The sequence below is a fragment of the Caretta caretta genome, chromosome 3 (genome assembly GCF_965140235.1).
Source record: "Caretta caretta isolate rCarCar2 chromosome 3, rCarCar1.hap1, whole genome shotgun sequence".
Taxonomy (NCBI): domain Eukaryota; kingdom Metazoa; phylum Chordata; order Testudines; family Cheloniidae; genus Caretta; species Caretta caretta.
This window is the reverse complement of record NC_134208.1, coordinates 84,936,914-84,955,208: the sequence shown is the minus strand read 5'-3', so window position 1 is coordinate 84,955,208 and position 18,295 is coordinate 84,936,914. Positions and strand designations below refer to the sequence as shown.

The 18,295-nt window shown below is 38.3% G+C and overlaps 1 protein-coding gene across 2 annotated transcripts in view; it reads right to left on the bottom strand.

Moving 5' to 3' along the window:
* Window positions 1-838: 838 nt before the first annotated feature.
* FIG4 (FIG4 phosphoinositide 5-phosphatase) overlaps window positions 839-18,295 on the bottom strand; it is a 167,769-nt gene continuing 150,312 nt past the window's right edge. For both annotated transcript variants that reach the window (XM_048844824.2, XM_048844825.2), the window contains one exon: window positions 839-7,913. In XM_048844824.2, the coding sequence (XP_048700781.1) occupies window positions 7,736-7,913 (178 nt within the window). In that variant the 3' untranslated portion in view covers window positions 839-7,735. The remainder of the gene's footprint in view (window positions 7,914-18,295) is intronic.

Genomic DNA, 18,295 nt, shown 5'->3' with positions numbered 1-18,295 from the left:
TTCCTTTGAAGCACCTTCCCATCCTTTTTCCTACTCCTGAACCCAGAAAAGTCTTTTATCAGGAGCTTATATCTGAGTTTTGACAGTACTGAATGCCTGACGGACCAACTGACGTCAATGGGCTTTGTGGGAACTCAGAACTTTTGAAAATCAGGCCATTACTTCATAATTGACAAACAACCTTTGGAAACTGGAATGTTGAAGGGAACATTTACAGTAAGGTGTCAGATATCACCAGCACAATAATCTTATTAGACATAGCATGAGCTCTTGGCAACATCACCTATCATTTTAATGGAATTTGTTTCTGTACAACAGGGAGAAGTTGCTACATTTTCAGCTGTCCAGAGGTTCCTACTGATAAGTATTTCATGACTCGGCATGAAGTAAAATATGTTGCCTTCCTCATATATTGGAAACTGGGAAAAGCTAGGAACGAATCTGTGTTTTTTATTCTTCTAACATTTGTTCTTTCCGTCTTAGAAGAGACATGTGAAAGTGAAGGCTGTGAACAGTATTAATGAATGTACAAAGTCAACGAATGTTATATTAAAATGTGTCCCTCTTTTGTGTTAAGTGTATTTGTCTCATTACCCACAGGTTTATGTTCTCCTGAACCATTTTATCCTATTAATGAGCAAGAGAGATTGATAAAGTTAGTGACTCAGAGGACCCAGCCTTAGGGATGAGGGAATAGCTTAATCCCCATGAACATTCAGTCCATGACCTCTCTGCTGGGACTAAAGAAAAGGGGGCCATGTAGTATCATTTGTGATATGGACACCTGTCCTTCAAAAACTTGACAGAGATCAACAAATGACATCAGAAAGCAGTAAAATGGCAGGAATTTGGATTTAATTTTAGGTGTGTCATGCCATTCTGAGATTTCAGTATTTATTCTTGAAAGTGAGTTTGTAACAACATTCCCAGATTCTACAAAAGCAATTTCTGAATATATTCTGGGATTAAGAGAGCGGAAATAATTGACCATAATATAAACAAGATTAGTTATACTTCTGTCTTCAGAAACTGAGGATGGTCTTCCACATGCAACCACAGTGGTACTAAAGATAATCATAATATACATAAAAAGAAAAGGAGTACTTGTGGCACCTTAGAGACTAACCAATTTATTTGAGCATAAGCTTTTGTGAGCTACAGCTCACTTCATCGGACGCATACTGTGGAAAGTGTAGAAGATCTTTTTATATACACACAAAGCATGAAAAAGTACCTCCTCCCACCCCACTCTCCTGCTGGTAATAGCTTATCTAAAGTGACCACTCTCCTTACAATGTGTATGATAATCAAGGTGGGCCATTTCCAGCACAAATCCATGGTTTAACAAGAATGTCTTGGGGGGGGGGGGTAGGAAAAAACAAGGGGAAATAGGTTAGCATAATGACTTAGCCACTCCCAATCTCTATTCAAGCCTAAGTTAATTGTATCAAATTTGCAAATGAATTCCAATTCAACAGTTTCTCGCTGGAGTCTGGATTTGACTTTTTTTGTTGTAATATCACAACTTTCATGACTGTAATCGCGTGATGCGAGAGATTGAAGTGTTCTCCGACTGGTTTATGAATGTTATAATTCTTGACATCTGATTTGTGTCCATTTATTCTTTTATGTAGAGACTGTCCAGTTTGACCAATGTACATGGCAGAGGGGCATTGCTGGCACATGATGGCATATATCACATTGGTGGATGTGCAGGTGAACGAGCCTCTGATAGTGTGGCTGATGTTATTAGGCCCTGTGGTTGTTCAGCTTTCACCCTGACCACACCACATGATCCATCGTCTACAGTCAAGCTCTGCGATACAACTGCATTTGCTCCAACCCCTCAGACAGAGACAAACACCTGTAAGAATGCTTGATAGAATGCATCTCTAGGCAGCCTGGAGGACCCTCTCCACTGCCCTTTTCTGGGGCATGGTGTGGCAGGGCCATGAGGCCTCCAGCAGGGGGCCTCAGGGCCTAGTCCACCCTGTCACATTACGGCAGACTAGAAATATGAATTAGTTTTAAAATATGCTCAGAGCACAGGCATCAGTAAAGAAATTCAAGCAGGAAGTCTGGCTTATTCATGTAGTTCGGGACATACAGCTCAGTATCTGAATGCATGAAAAAAGCAGTCTTTTAAAGTTGTCATAAAGCAAGCTTAGTAGTTAAAATTATGTATGGTTACTTTAACAATGACATAAGCTTTAGATCAAGTTTAAATTGTGTTCAATTAAAAACAGAATTTATCATTAAAAAAAATCTGCCTCTCATCTAAATACCAAACTGTATTATTGAGTCAGACTGTTACAACGATAGCTTCCTGTTTAATATTTTTAAAATGCAATACAAATATCAAATACTATCTTTTTCTCTGTCAGAAGTAGTGTTTAGAATATCTTTCATATTTGTTTAACAGATGTTTTTTCCACTATGTTAAGCTCATCTTCATTCTCTAGAGAATGAAAGTTTGAAATTGACAAATATTTTTAGTATTAATAGTCATCCCTGCAAACTGTGTTTTTGTAGTGTCCCTGAGACTGTCAAAGAGGAGGCAGAATAACTAATATCTCTGTGAATAGTTAATCCAGGCTGTATTCTCATTCTTTGCATGAACATCATTAGCATGAACTTTAAAGCAAGAAAATAATTTGAGACATATTTAGCAGGTATACTTTTCCATTCTATCCAGGGAAATAACATATATTAACTGAATTGAAGTAAAAGGGGAAAAATGATTTTTATTTGGATTAATATACAGTAAAAGCTGTTATCCAGCATGTTGCGGGAATGGGGGTAGGGGGTGCCAGTAAGTCAAAAATTCTGGTTAACGAAGAGGGAGGGAGTGAGTTGGGTGTGGGCTCTCGGAGGGAGTTTGGGTGCAGGAGGGGGCTCAGGACACCAGGATGGGGCATGGGAGGGTTTTCATGGTGCAGGATCCAGGCAGCGCTCACCTCGTGCAGCTCCCCACAAGCAGTGACATCTCGTCGCTGCTCCTAAGCAGAGGTACTGCATGCTGCCTTTGCCCGCAAGCACTGCCCCTGTAACTCCCATTGGCCGCAGTCCTGGCCAATGGGAGCTGCAGAACCAGGGCTGGGGCCCCCCGTGGCTGTTCCTCCACCTAGGAGCAGCAGGGACATGTCACCACTTCTAGGGAGCCACACGAAGCCAGGTAAGGGAGCCTGCCAGCCCTGCACCAACCAGACTTTTAATGGCCCCGTCAGTGATGCTGCCTGGTGACACCAGGGTCCCTTTTTGACCAGGCATTCCGGTCAAAAAACAGACATCTGGCAACCCTACTGAAGATCAGAAATGCTAGTTCCAGTTGGTAAAGTGCCGGATAACACAGCTTTTACTGAACTTGGCATTAGCTTAAGTTGAAATGTCAGGTTCTAATAAATCAATAAATTAGTGGTGGTATGTGCTGTGAGGTTTGAATACTGTAATAAAGTGATATAATTATAACACCTTTACATTTTCCTAGTGCCTTTCATGCAGACAGAGCCCAAAGCTCTTTACAGACTATAGTTTAGAATGAAATTTTAAAATATTAATTTCCTCCAGTAATGGTATTGCAAGCTTTTGGATAAAATCAATTGTTATACAAAGTGAATTGACTTGACACCAACATATGAAAGGTCACACTCCACAATGTACTAAATCCTTTGAAAGAACAGGTTCAGTTTGGGAGTTCCTTTCTCTGAAAAAAATATGGATACTTTTATGTTTCTATGGAGAGAAACCCAATTAAAAGAAAAGAATACAGTAAATATGAGCAGCCAGACTCTTTGGTCCAAGTCAATTACTATAGCACAAAGGGAATGGGAAAGACCCAACATGTCCTCAGATAAGCAGTGTCCAGGAGGTATAGAGCCAGTACAGCCAGGTCCAATGCCAGCCTCTCTATACCACCTGGAATATGGGGCAAATCATAGTGGGAGGGGGCCAGAGAAGCCCTTAAAAACACTGGAGCTGGGGCCAATGTAGATTGGTCCAAGAATGGAATCATAACCATGTCTCTGATGGCTATGCCCCCTCATCCTCAGATTGAGAACAGCTCTTGATACAGGAAAGAATCTGAACCCATCTATCCAGGTTGCACAATTTGGTATGTTACCTCAATGCATTCTCCAAACACATGCGGAGTGATTTAATGTCTTTTGGAAGAAGGATGACACTTTTCTCAGGTGAAATGACTTTACAACTTTATCTGTCCATAAAGATAAATACTACAAGATGATGGTTAACAGTTAAGTGAAAAAAACACCACCTTAATCCACAGAGAGGGACAGCTAGTAAAACACACTCCCACTCCTCTCCACACTCCACCTATTTCTCCTGCAAAAATATGATTATATGTATATAATAATGATTTCTTACATGGCAAAGTTCTGGCACATCTGAGGATTTGGACCTAATCTAAGGTACTAAAGTAACAGGTGTTTTAGAAATGCTTACAGATTTAGCTGCTTAGCAGCATCCTCCACCCAGCTACACTTACTATGTGTACATCAAGTATACCTCCTTGTTCAGCTGAACAGATTCCTTATGCTGGTCAGGCAGCAGCACTCTTGACAGAGTTAGAGGGAAGTTTGTTCTTGTCTTAGCCACTACTCAGCTGGAAGTTTCTTTTAACATACGCTGTAGCTAGCGTGCAAGTAGCAATCTGAACTTATCCCAATAGTCTGCAGTAGATAGGTTGTATGCAGATAGATTATTATTTGACAATAGAGGTCCACTGACCTCTTTAGATGGAGATACCATGGTGATGAGTATGACTTACATACTCAGACTTGCACAGACAGTTAGTATTTGCTTGTCTTTTATATCCATTCTAAATCAAGAGAGAAACAAGAAGAGTATAAACACAGTAAAAGATGTAAGAGGACACAACAGCAGTACAAAATTACCATGCCACAAAACATGTAATGGGACATTAACAAGGGGATTTCCAAGGAAAAAAACAAACCCTGCAACCCTCTTCCTGCAAAACAGTTCTATACTGGATAGTTAAAGTTTGAGTGTGCTCTTTTCTTTTCTGAAACTTCTAAAATTATTATTAAAATACCTACATGTTGCAAAGATTGCTGCTGCTGAACAAGGAAGTGGAACAGTTTGTTTAGCTCTACTGCCTAATTTGTGGATAAATGGCAGAAACTATATGTGGGAAAATTCAAATAGAATTTAACAGCAATTAAATAAAGATGTATTGTATCTGTTACCAGCTGGCTTCTTCCAAGTGCCCCCTTGTGGCCTATGGGCACGCTATAGGCAGCTTATCTTAGTTTTCTCTCATGGACTGTTGAAAAACTTCACTTCAGGCTTTTTCAAGGTAAAAAATAAGTCTTCTTGGGGATTGGGTTTGTTAATATAAAATAAACTGAAATTAAACCTCAAAAAAACCCAAGGTCCAATCATAAGTCCACACAACCCAAGTTCTCTCTCCTCCTTCCAGTCCTTCGCAGCCTCCCTCCTGCTTGGTCGGAGTCTCTCTCAGGCCGCCCTGCCTGGGACAACTCTCCTAGTCTCAGGGTCTTCCCTACAGGAGCCTTTTCATATTCTCTGCAGACTCTGTCACAATTTTCTGAGCTTCCCCCTTAACAGGAGCCACCTGCCGCTTTCTATAGGAAATCACCTGATCCTATCCAGGTGTGCCTCATTCTATAATCAGGGTTGGCTAGTCCCAGCCTCCCCCCCAGAGGCAAACCACTCTGTTACAATACCTTATTAAACAAAATATTTGTCTATTTAACAAAATTAATGCATTACAAAACAGCAAATTTCCTGTGCAGAAAGACGTAAATTGCAGCTGTAATTATCTATTTTCACTGTATGAACAGACATTACTCATTAAAAATGGAAATGTGATCTTAATTAAAATCTGAATACATGTGTACAGAATAGAGAGGCATAACCTTAGATGGTATATGTATTCTTTGAAGTCTATTTACTCTTGCACTTTGCAACACAAAACAGAAGAATGGAAATCCTGGCACCACTGAAGTCAACAACAAAGTTTGCATTGTCTACAGCGAGGCCAGGATTTCATCCTAGTTGTTTTCACAGTGGGTATCTGATTGCTTGTAAAATATTGTTTATGTTGGACAAAAGAGTGCAAAGCACTCTTAGCAGATGTATTTTCTAGAGATAATTCAAACTGACAGTTGCAGTCTAAGTGTTATCTTATCAGAGTTGAAATTTCATTCTTGTCTCTGCTAAACACAAACTCATGCTCTCAAGAATACATGAAGGGCCCAACTGGTAAAATAATTGTTGTTGGAATTTTCAAGAGTTTGTAAACGGCTGTTTAGGGGCTCTGTATGGGGCTACTTGTGTTGACTATGGCACACATCTACTGAGTGTCAAGGTGGGAGCCAGTTAACAGTAGACAATCAAAACAAATTGTATCTGGTAGCAATAGTGAGTTATGGGAAATCCTAATCACTCCCACCCTTATAAACTCCTTTGCTAAAGCACCAGATACAATGGTTTTGCCTACATATATTCCTGACACCTGCTATTCCCTGAGCTAATGGGACCTCAATTTCATATAATTTGCATGATGTAGACAATGAGAGAACACTGTTGTACCCCAGTCCTATCCCCTCCCATAACCCATTGGTTGCATAGGCTCAAGAGGCAGGAGGTAGCGTGCAACAGTGTACATCCCATTTATGGTTAGCTAGCACAGACATACACAATTACTTTAATAAATCAATTTTACTGACTTACAAGAGCAGTTCCTTACTCTGTAAACATTAGAATATGCTTTGCAGTATGCAGCCACATATCTGGAGCTCCAGTCTGCTGGCAGCAGCTAGTTATTGTGGTTGTGGCCACGCTTGCCTGGGATGAGAAGAAGTGTCAGTATTCAGTTTCTCAAAGTTATTAATTTGCTGACCTTTTACCAGTCCAGAGATGGAAAAATTCTTGGTATATCCAGTTGACCAAGAGATCTCTCAGTACATCAGACAGAGCCCATCTTGACTGAAGCTGCTATTTTATGGTCTGAAACTGGTCTCTCTAAGTAGAGTGCACATTCATTTCTCAACGTTGTTTACTAAGTCACAATAATTATAATGTCACTATCCTTTAAAGAAATCTGACAGAAATCCACACTGATTAGGTCATTACAACACCTTTGTCTGGTCTCTACAGCTTCCACTATTGCTATCTGCAATAGAACTACATTGGAGGTGGATTATGGCTACGAAGTTTGTTAGTTTAGATTTAACTTTTGAGTTTCATACATGGGCCAAACTGACACCTTTTCCATCTTTGCTACAAACACATATAAACATTTTGCTAAACAAACAATTTCAACAAATGACAGAACTTTTGACTGAAAACAGCTTTTCTCTGTCAAAAGCTAAATGTGGTAGTTAAGTTCTTTTCTTGAAACTACTGTACTACTGTATGTAACAATTAATGCTAAGTTTAAATACTTGATGTTTACTTTCTTATCTCAAATTACTATATATTTAATTGCAGCTGCATTTAGTTTTTCTGATTTTAGACATACTGATATTTTACCAAAGAGAATACATCTTCAGTCACATTTTTATTTTTGCAAAGCACACAATATCTCAAAAATGAAATCATTCAGAAAGATACAGGTTGATAAATAATTGCCATTGTTTTACCACCACAGAATAGCCGAATTTCGACTTCCGTTCTCAATTGATTTGTACCATCGTTCCAGCAATGCTAAACAGTTGAATCCAGTCTGTTTTCACATATATCGGTTTCTAATGTATTCTCTGTACATGAGGATGTCTTCTTTTACCAGTGGCTGCATGATGCCTCTGCCAGCTTGGATGTGAGCATGGAAGATATCAATTGATTTCTTATCTACTTTAGGAGGCTGGACTTCATAAATGTTGTCTTGGGAAAAAGAGGAGATGTGTATTCTGTAAAAGTCAAAACCGAAGAGTCCTTTAGCATTAGGTCTAAAATCAGCAACATTACACATCCATCAATTGCAGTTTAGCACCTCAATTAATTTTGTTTACAATACATATTAAGTGAACAAACTCTGAAAGAGAATGCACTGTAAATCATTTTCATACTGTATCTAAAACTCCAGTAACAAACAACCAACCTTAGTAATTATGAGAACTATTATTCACAGATAATATAGTGTATGCTCATTTTCAGCAGCAACATTTAAATATTAAATACTGTAATATTAAAACAAAATCCTACTGTTGATCAGTAAAGAGAAGCAAGTTAAACTGTATGCTGTCAAAAGGTGAGATTTTGGGTTTGGATGTAGTAACGGATTAAACAGTGGTTAATATGTTGCCATCAAAAGGTACAGTACAAGCACAACCTACGCATTAACTGTTTTGTGTGAACAGAACTTGATTTACTGGAAGCCACAATTTAAGACCAACTTTAAGGAAAAACTGTCTGATGGAACTATAGGGCATGTCGACACTTCGAGCTGAATTCCTAGCTCAAAGAGACATACCCAGGCTAGCTGTAATCAAGCTAGGAGGTGTGCTGAAAATAGAATGTAGCCACAGCGGTGCAAGTGGCAGGACAGGCTAGCCACCCTGAGTATGTGGCTGTGGTCTCTGATAAGCATGTATTCAGGACAGCTAGCCCCTCCTGCAGCTCTCATTGCCAAGGGTAAACTCTATTTTTAGCTCACTAGTGCGTTTAGAGCTAGTGCAGGTATGTCTCCCCTCAAGCTGGGAATCACACCCCTGAAGTGTATACATACCTTATGAGTTGTCTAGAACATTTGAAAAAATCCTCCTGTAACTGCTAATCAGGAATAAGAAAATATTTTCCAGTGATCAGAAATCTGGCACACAAGTTTCAAGGGGATTGTGCCAATTCTCTAAATCATCAGCTTCATATGTTCTGGCTCACGCCTTCTGGATGCCTGTTAAAAACTGATGGCTGAAATATCATCTTTATAAAGAACTTTAAAAATAAACTCAGGACCATTATTCATTGGAACACATTCTAAATAGGCTTCTGTCAGTTTAGCGGCTGCAGATAAGTTTATATTATTATTATTTATTGTTTATATTGTGGTAGCACCGAGAGGCTGAAAAATAGATCTCAATGCCATTGTGCTAGCTGTTGTACAAACATAGATAGACGTTATCCTTACCCTGCATAGGCTTATAGTTTATTAAAGCATAGCAACATCTTGCTGTCAAAGCTAATTGTTCAGTATGCATTTTCTTTTAGCAGGTAGCAAATCTGGTACCACCCAGTTTAACAGAGCAACAAAATTTCAATTTTATTACTAGGTGAAAGCCTGTGCTGTCATATGGGTGTAATTCATAAGAAGTGTAAAAAAGCCAAAAATTCTGACAACTAAAAAACTGGACGGTAACAGATCACAAGTCCCAGTGATTACTGAACCTAGTTATATTCTAAACAAAGAGTTCTCAACCATGGCAGTACTGTTTTTCCATTGCTTCACACTGATTCAGCAGAAATTCTAGGTTTCAGAGTGACACACAAACAGAGTGACAATCCTGGAATCTTATACAGACGCAGTAGTGAAGCATGAGCTTGAAAAGGACCGAGCTGTGGTTCTCTGATTCACAGATCAGCTCTATACTTTCTCTACATTGTTTAGAGTAGCACATAAACTGCTTTAAATTATGGCAGTTGGCAGTAGCCCCCAATGGATTGTGACACTGCTGTGCACAGCAGAGAAGCTGGTCTCAATCTGTGAGCCAGTAATAGGGTCAGACCCTTGGCTTTGCTGCCACTGTGGTTGCCTGTGCCTCCATGAGTGCAGGGATCCAACCACTGTCTAGTCAGTGAATCAATACAATACACATGGCTCAAAAAGGTATAATTCTACATTCGGCTGCTCATGAAAGAATATGTTGCATTAAAAATAATTCTATTCAGACCAGAGTTCTCAGACTTCTTAAATTAATCTGAAAACCTATTTTGTTCAGTTACCTTAAAACATTAAGGGAACTGTTAACCTTTTACAAGTCCTTAAACAAAGATAGGTATTTTGGGGACCTGATTTTATTTTCTTGAAAAAAAATCAGCTCTAATTTCAGACAGATTCACTTATCTCCAAAATAATTTTTTCTGATTTAGCTTCAAGGTTTTACAGAACTAGCTCATTTTCAAAAGCATTTATTTACTATTCAAATACAGTCTAATGCTATGATAGCTCTTAATAGCATTAACAAATTCTGTTTTTTCAACCCTTGTTGCAGACATACAATGCAGAAGACAAAACCCACAACTATTAAAAAATTCAGTGCAATTAATACTCTATATTGAATGTGCCAGTTATTTAAGCACAAAGCTTTTCTGCACCCTTCTATGGGTGATCTTAAGTGTAATCATAGTTCTATTGTCAGTATAAGCATGGCCTAATTTTTGAGACAGTTCCCAAAACATGATATCTATTAAAACTATCTGACACTTTCTCTCTTATTTTAGAACGTTTATTTTATTGTTGGAGGATGACAAATTCTGAACACTCCATAGTGGTGCGAAATTTCTCAAAGGGGCTATGAAGATGGTGCAGTGTGTTTGCATAAACCAATTCAAATCCTTCAAATGCAACAAAAAATATAAATGAAAATGTTTTGGTTTTCAATATGAAAAGTAACATTTTGTATTTTACCTTTGAATTTATGTATTTTCACATTTTGAAATATTGTGATTTTTACATAACTGAATCCAGTTAATTTAATATTTTGAATACTATATTAATACATGAGCAAAATACTGAACCAATTAATGTTCGTATGACAGTCAACATAAGGAGATTTAGACTAATCTATAGTTCAAAAGCCATGGAAACATAAGGATCAATTTTTTTTTTTATTATAGCTTGATTTCAAACGATTAGTGTGCAAAGAGTCATTTGATCCCAGACTGGAAGAGGTAAATTTTGGGAACAAATCCCATGACAAAAGCCACCAAATACCAGAGACTTGTTCAAAACTACTTAGTCTCTCCTCTGTAATAACAATCATTTGTTTTTGAAAGGATAAAGAGCAGACAAAACTACCTCTCAGCTGATGTCCCTGCTGAAAGCCTATTAAAATTCAAATTTCACTTTCTCTCTCAACTTCCATAAGGTTGGTCTTCAAGATTGTGTCAAAGGAATTAAAATTCATTTTTGGCAATGATCCAGACAAAAAGTCAAAAGACACCACAATATTTCTTCCCTGTTCCAACAGAATGCAACAAACCAGCTGTTGGAAATACTAACAAAAATATTTTGCTTGTGGTATTTTGTGAGTGTGTCAAAGTTAAGGAGTTATTACATTAAGGCCCTGATGCTACAAACATTTTTGCACATGCACAAATTTAAGCACGAGTAGTCCTACTGACTACAAATATAATTCAGTGGGACTGTTTAGTAAAAATTAAGCCTTTGATTTAAAACAACAGACTTAGAGTTAAGGTAACAAGAGGTCTCATTCAAGCTCAAATTTCAAATAGTATATTAACAAGCTGTTTAAGGAAAAGGATGTAAAGAAGCAATCTTATGTTCCTGTCATAAAATATACGACAGCACTTAGCAATATGAAATAGCAAAATAAAAATTAGCTACTACAACTGCACAGATTGAATAGAATAATGTAGAGGAGACATAGGGCCAAATTCTGCTTTCACTTACATCCCTACACCCCTAGTGAAGTCAACAGGATTGAACTGGTAGACCAGACGGCAGAATTGGACCTAATGTCTCATTCTAAATAATGGAGCTGAAAAGTTCTGAGCATTTTTTTTTTTTGAATGGGAGATTCTCTTCTGAGGGGGATGGAGGCACCCATCTGTCCCCTTGACATGGCATCCCAGGAGGTATGCTGCCTTCCAGGGGCCCATATCTGAGATGTTACAGCAGGATTGTCAAGGATCATCTGGCCCTCTGACTATTACCCCATACTACACATCCATGTGGGCACTAATGATACTGCAAGGTATGACCCTCAGCAGATCAGAAGTGACTACAGGGCTCTGGGAGTAAGGGTGAGGGAGTTGGGAGCACAGGTGGTGTTCTCTTCAGTTCTTCCAGTTAAGGGTAGGGGCCTCGGCAGAGACAGATGCATCCTGAAGGTGAATGCCTGGCTGCAAGGATGGTGTCGCCAGGAGGGCTTCGGCTTCCTTGACCACAGGATGCTGTTCCAGGAAGGACTGCTAAGCAGAGATGGGGTCCACCTATCGAGGAAGGGAAAGAGCATATTTGGCTACCGACTGGCTAACCTAGTGAGGAGGATTTAAAACTAGGTTCGACGGGGGCAGGTGACCAAAGCCCACAGGTAAGGCAAAAACATGGAGACCTGGGAGAAGGTTGGAATCTGGGTGGGAGCATGGGCTGTTATAGAAGAAATAAGGGAGAGACAAGACAGAACTGGGGAAGGGGAGGGGGGGAAATCAAATCTTAGATGTCTGTATACTAATGCGAGAAGTATGGGGAATAAGCAGGAAGAACTCGAAATGCTAGTAAATAAACACAACTATGACATAGCTGACATCACAGACACTTGGTGGGATAATACACATGACTGGAATATTGGTATAGAAGGGTACAGCTTGCTCAGGAAGGACAGGCAGGGAAAAAATGGAGGAGGTGTTGCCTTATATATTAAAAATATATACACTTGGACTGAGGTCGAGAGAGAAATAGAGACAGACTTGTTGAAACTCTCTAGATAAGGATAAAAGAGGTAAAAAAACAAGGGCGATGTCATGGTAGGGGTCTACTACAGACTACCAAACCAGGAAGAAGAGGTGGACGAGGCTTTTTTTAAACAACTAACAATCATCCAAAGCACAGGACTTCGTGGTGATGGGGGACTTCAACTATCCAGACATCTGTTGGGAAAATAACACAACAGGGCACAGATTATCCAACAAGTTCTTGGAATGTATTGGAGACAATTTTTTATTTCAGAAGGTGGAGAAAGCTACTGGGGGGAGGTTGTTCTAGATATTTTGACAAATAGGGAGGAACTGTTGAGAATTTGAAAGTGGAAGGCAACTTGGGTGAAACTGATCATGAAATGGTAGAGTTTATGATTCTAAGGAATGGTAGGATGGAGAACAGCACAATAAAGACAATGGATTTCAAGAAGACTTTGGCAAACTCAGAGAGTTGGTAGGTAAAATCCCATGGGAAGCAAGTCTAAGGAGAAAAACAATTGAAGACAGTTGGCAGTTTTTCAAAGAGACATTATTAAGGGCACAAAAGCAAACTATCCCACTGCATAGGAAAGATAAGAAATATGGCAAGAGACCACCGTGGCTTATCCAGGAGATCTTCAATGATCTAAAACTCAAAAAAGAGTCCTACAAAAAGTGGAAACTTGGTCAAATTACAAATGATGAATATAAATATACAAACAGCACAAGTATGTAGGGACAAAATTAGACTGTGGAGTTTAAGGAGCCCTGGAGAAGAGGAAAACAGGGCACTGCAGAGATACCCCTGGCCATGGGAGTTCGGGTAGTGGCCATGGCATTACATGCACATAAGGAAAAGCTTTAACAGGCTTCCTGATACTTCTATAAGTGTACACCATTTTTAGTACAGAGATCTCACCTGATGGCAAAAATATACATCGATATTGTGCTACGTCTCTACTGCGGCTGAGAGCAAATATACTGTACTGGATGGTAGATACTACAAGTTAACTGTTGCAATCACAGTTTCCTGGTAAATGACCACAAATCTGATTTCATCCCAAACCAAGTCCGGGAGAGGAGGAACCATACTCGCCCAACAGTTATTAGTAAAAGTCATGATACATCTCAGCATAAGATGCCTTAGAGGATATTGAGTTCCACATTTATAGGCCATATAGGTTGCATATGTGTAACAGAATTCTAGGTAGACTGCACTGCTTTGATATGGAGTCATTTATAAAGCCAGACCTTTAATTTCATTATTAGTACCACATAATTTTGCAATAAATGGATCATCAATAAAAAGGAAACCACATAAAAAGCTAGTCTTGAGGAGTCGTAGTGCTTCAGACTATATGGTTCTGAGAGGCTACATTCCCACACAACCATAAATCTTTGTTCAAGTGGGTGAACTAGGTTGTGAGAGGCTGTTCCCATCAAGGTTTCTGCTTATGAGTGAGGAGAAGTCAAACCATCACAAGTCAACTCTGAGGTCTTCAGAAATAAAGGACATGAGAAAAAGAAAACCATGAAATTCTTATTTTCTACATTCAGTGATTTGAAATGGGGAGAGAGAAATAGGGGCATGAGAGCACATCCCGATCCAGATTGATGTTTTTATGGGAAACTGAGTCATCAACTACAGATCCTAGTCTTCTACATAGCTAAGCCTAGTAATAAGGTCATTCCACATACAAGTTGATATTCTTCAGCAACAATCCAATTTGCCCCTTTAAATCACACCAAATATTAATAGCGGTATGGGATAGCCACAATTAGGTAAATTTTATATAAAATTTTCAAGGAAAGCAGCTACTTGGATTAATGATACACGTTCACACACATTGTAAATTTCAGTTGGTTTTACTATGACTCTCCCCTCATTGATCATTCAATTCTTTTCAGTCATCTTTGTTTAGTATGTCCTCACATTAGGGTACATTTAAAATTTCCTATGCTATACACAGTTTTTATCCACTGTATGCTTTTATTATAGGATATTGCTATTTCTTTGTTTAGTGCTTTGTTGGTATCTTAGCAACAGTGCACTGCATTCAAATACAGGGAAGGGTCTATCTTTCTTTATTGCCTAAAACAACTACCGTATGTGTGCTGTTTTAATATAAAATTATAATTGCTTATGCTTTATTGTTTAATTACTGAAGACCCATCTCTTCTAACCACCTTTTAGTTAGGAACGCTAAATTGCAAAGCTATTCTGATAATTCCAGTAAACTTGGCACTGTTTCTGTTGGGATTTATCTTTCATATATTGTGATTGTTATTCAAATTTCCAGGGAAAATGAAGAAAAGAATGAAGAGATCACAATGTTAAAATCTTCCCACTATCAGTTTTTAAATGGGAGAAATCTTTACAGGAGTTATAAAGTCTCATAACAAAAATATCAGGGATATGTAAATTCAGAGAAACTGTCTCTTATGGGAAGAGCTCACACCAGTAAATCTTAAATTGCCTAATCTTAAGAGTGTCTAGGTAACCAGAAATCCAGCCCTAAATTTTATATTGTAATTCAGTTGTATTTACTGTAATTACTTCAGCTAAGGTAGCAATCAAACCCTAACATCTACTGCAGGAGTTGTATGGCTATAGTAGGAGTTACAACTTTGAAAGAAGATAAAAGGAACTAAAAGGAAAGCAATATAAATCATTATGATTTGCTGGAAACCATGGCTAGTTATTCTTGAAAACACAACTACCATATCACTGTAGTTAGTATTTACTTGCTGTTCATGTTGACTACTGAATTAATTTGAATTAATAAGTTATGAACTGCCAGATTCTAAATCTGGAATGTTAAAGAGTCTTATTAAGAGTTATGTTTCCTTGTTAATTAATATAAATTATATTTTAACAGTTTTCCAAAAACAAGAAGATTATATTCATGAACTTATCTTATATTCTACTTCTATTCAGTGCAAATTTGTTATTTCATATATGTGAGAACCACCAACCTAATTTAAGTATTGAAAACTTTGTCCCAATAAACTCAAGATGACAGAAGCTGGAATCATAGAACATTATTTCACAGCAGTACAGTGTTCTAAAATGTGTGCCTAAAACTGCACATAACTCATTTATGTAATACAGAATGTTACAATTTTAGTGATTAGGAGTGAAGTCTTATGAAATAAATCTTATAATTAATAAAAGATTTTGGTGCAAGTCTGATATGTTTTAAACTCGGTGGCACTTCAGGGACATTTTCAGATACAGTAGAAAGTGAGTTTTGAAGCAGTGATAAGAAATAGTTGACAACAATTATGTCCTGTGAATGACAGAAATTTAAGATCCCAGGCTCAGCAGGAATATTTCAACACTTGCAAGAGGCATGGGGAAACAGGCAAAATAATGTCTCATACCAGCCTTTTTTTGAAATATTTTACATTTTACACCAACTTCCAGAAGTGATCTGATACAGAAGGATCCATCTCTGCTACACTGTTTTAGCTTACTTTACAGCAAACAGCATGAATATATTAATGTATATAATTCTGTGAAAATTCAGCCATAAAATGATTTTAATACCATTTTTCTGAAAATAGTTGTTCTCACATTTACCAGTGTGATGTCTTTCTAGACTCTTACCAAAGTCGAAGGTACACATTTTCAGAAATGGGTATCTAAAGTTAGGCATTTAAATTCATATTTGGGTGCCCAAATAAACAGCTTAATTTTCACACCATCCACAACTCCTACTGACTTATTGACTTCAGGCAATCTAGTTTGAAAATCTGAACCTATACGACCATAAAGGGAAAGGGGAAATACTGTAACTACACTAAATTTATTCACCCAATGTTACTAGCTTAAACCAGAAGGAGTCAGGTACACTAATATGTTTGCTTACTTATACATACCTACTCTAAGTAAAATAATAATTAACTAAAAAAGCAAACTGAACAAATTTGATGCCTCATTTATTAATTGATTTGTTTCTAAAGAACTGACATTTCTCAAACTCTAATGAGTCAACAGCCATTTCTCTTAGACATGATGCAGTTTAGATAGCAAAATGTGTTTCATTTTGAGCACTGAGCAATCTAAATCTCATTTTTTCACCTAGCTACATCAATATGCTAAAAATATACTTAAAAAACTACATGTTTGTACATGCCAATGTTGATTAATAATCCCATGTTATGATCCAAATGTTTGTACTGTATTTGTTTTAGCCAATCATTTAATTGAAACCCTTTGCTCATTTTACTAACACTCTATATGAAGAACTACTCTACTGAATACGCCAAGTATTTTGCAAAAACTCTTAACTGAGAGCATGTTATTCACCACTTCACTGATGGATATGTCCCCATCACAGCAACTGAAATTGGCAGAATCGTAATCGTTGAAGACTGAGGGAAGAGTACTTTGGACATGGGAAGGTTACTGAGCAGTAATCCTGTTTGTTTCAATTGTCTTGTCTCCACAGCACTCAGCAACAGTCTTTGCACAGTGTTATGGCTTCATCAAGGAGGACACTTTCTCTGGGAAACCTACAATTAAATATGGTCTCAACATCCAAACCATTAGGCCAGATGCTCAAGGATTGAGAAGCTTGACTAGGCCTTGCGATAGAAGTAAAATCTGAAGGGCAGTTTTTAAGAAGGAGTAAGTGGTGATACATTATTGTTCAGACAACTAGAAGAAAGGGAGTCACAAGGAAGCCACCATGATTGCTTCCATACTGTCTGATTTTCCTCTAAACTCTGCAGATCAGCAAAACAGGGAAAAAACCAACAAGATCACCCTCGTGCTCTGCTCCAATCCCAAGCAAATGCATCCAACCTTCAAGCTTTAGGATTAAAGGTCCTAGCAGAAGTCGGGAGACCAGTAACTAACTGCTGGAGAATTCTGCTGTTGGTTCACTTCTCAAGTCCTCCATGGAGTTCTCCTTGCCTAGAGATAGACCACTTTATGCAAAGTGAGGTTTAGCCCAGGGTCAAGGGAATAGGGAGGACAGGAGCTGCATATTCCATTCTGCTAGATGATATATGCTACTACAAACTGGTTGTTGCATTACAGTAGCATGGGCTGGAAGAGCAGCAGTTCCCAGGACTGCAGGACCAGAATAATCACTTGAAACTCCAACATACTGATGCCATGGCTGCAAGAAAGCAGAGTCTATGTTTTAGAACTGAAAGATGCTCAAGCAATGAGCATTTTACAAACCAAATAAAAATCAGGGAGAAGCGTCTCACCACAGTAATCATAGGAGAGGAATGTCATCCTAAGAAAGACTGTTAATAGACTGAGGGATGAAAAAGAAGACTGGATAGAGAAAAAGATTTCCACCGCTGAAGAAGAAATCCCTGAGACAAGGATGGAAGTGAGCTGACAGCACAAGTTCATGCAGAGCACAGACAGACCCAAAATTGAAAGATCAACCAGACTGGAATCAGAGGAGAACAATGGGGAGAAGTCCTGGCCAGTGAGGAGGGGAGAGTCTTGTGTTTCTCTTTTGAAAGGGAAGCCCCACACTATTAGATATTTGTGATCAATAACTATTGAATGATCCTATCCAGAGACCGGAAACAAAAGGCCCAGATCAGCAGATGGATGGAGATTATAAAGGTATGTAAATACTTTAGGTGCAGAGACAAGAAAAGGCAGGATGGCCTGAAGAACAGACCT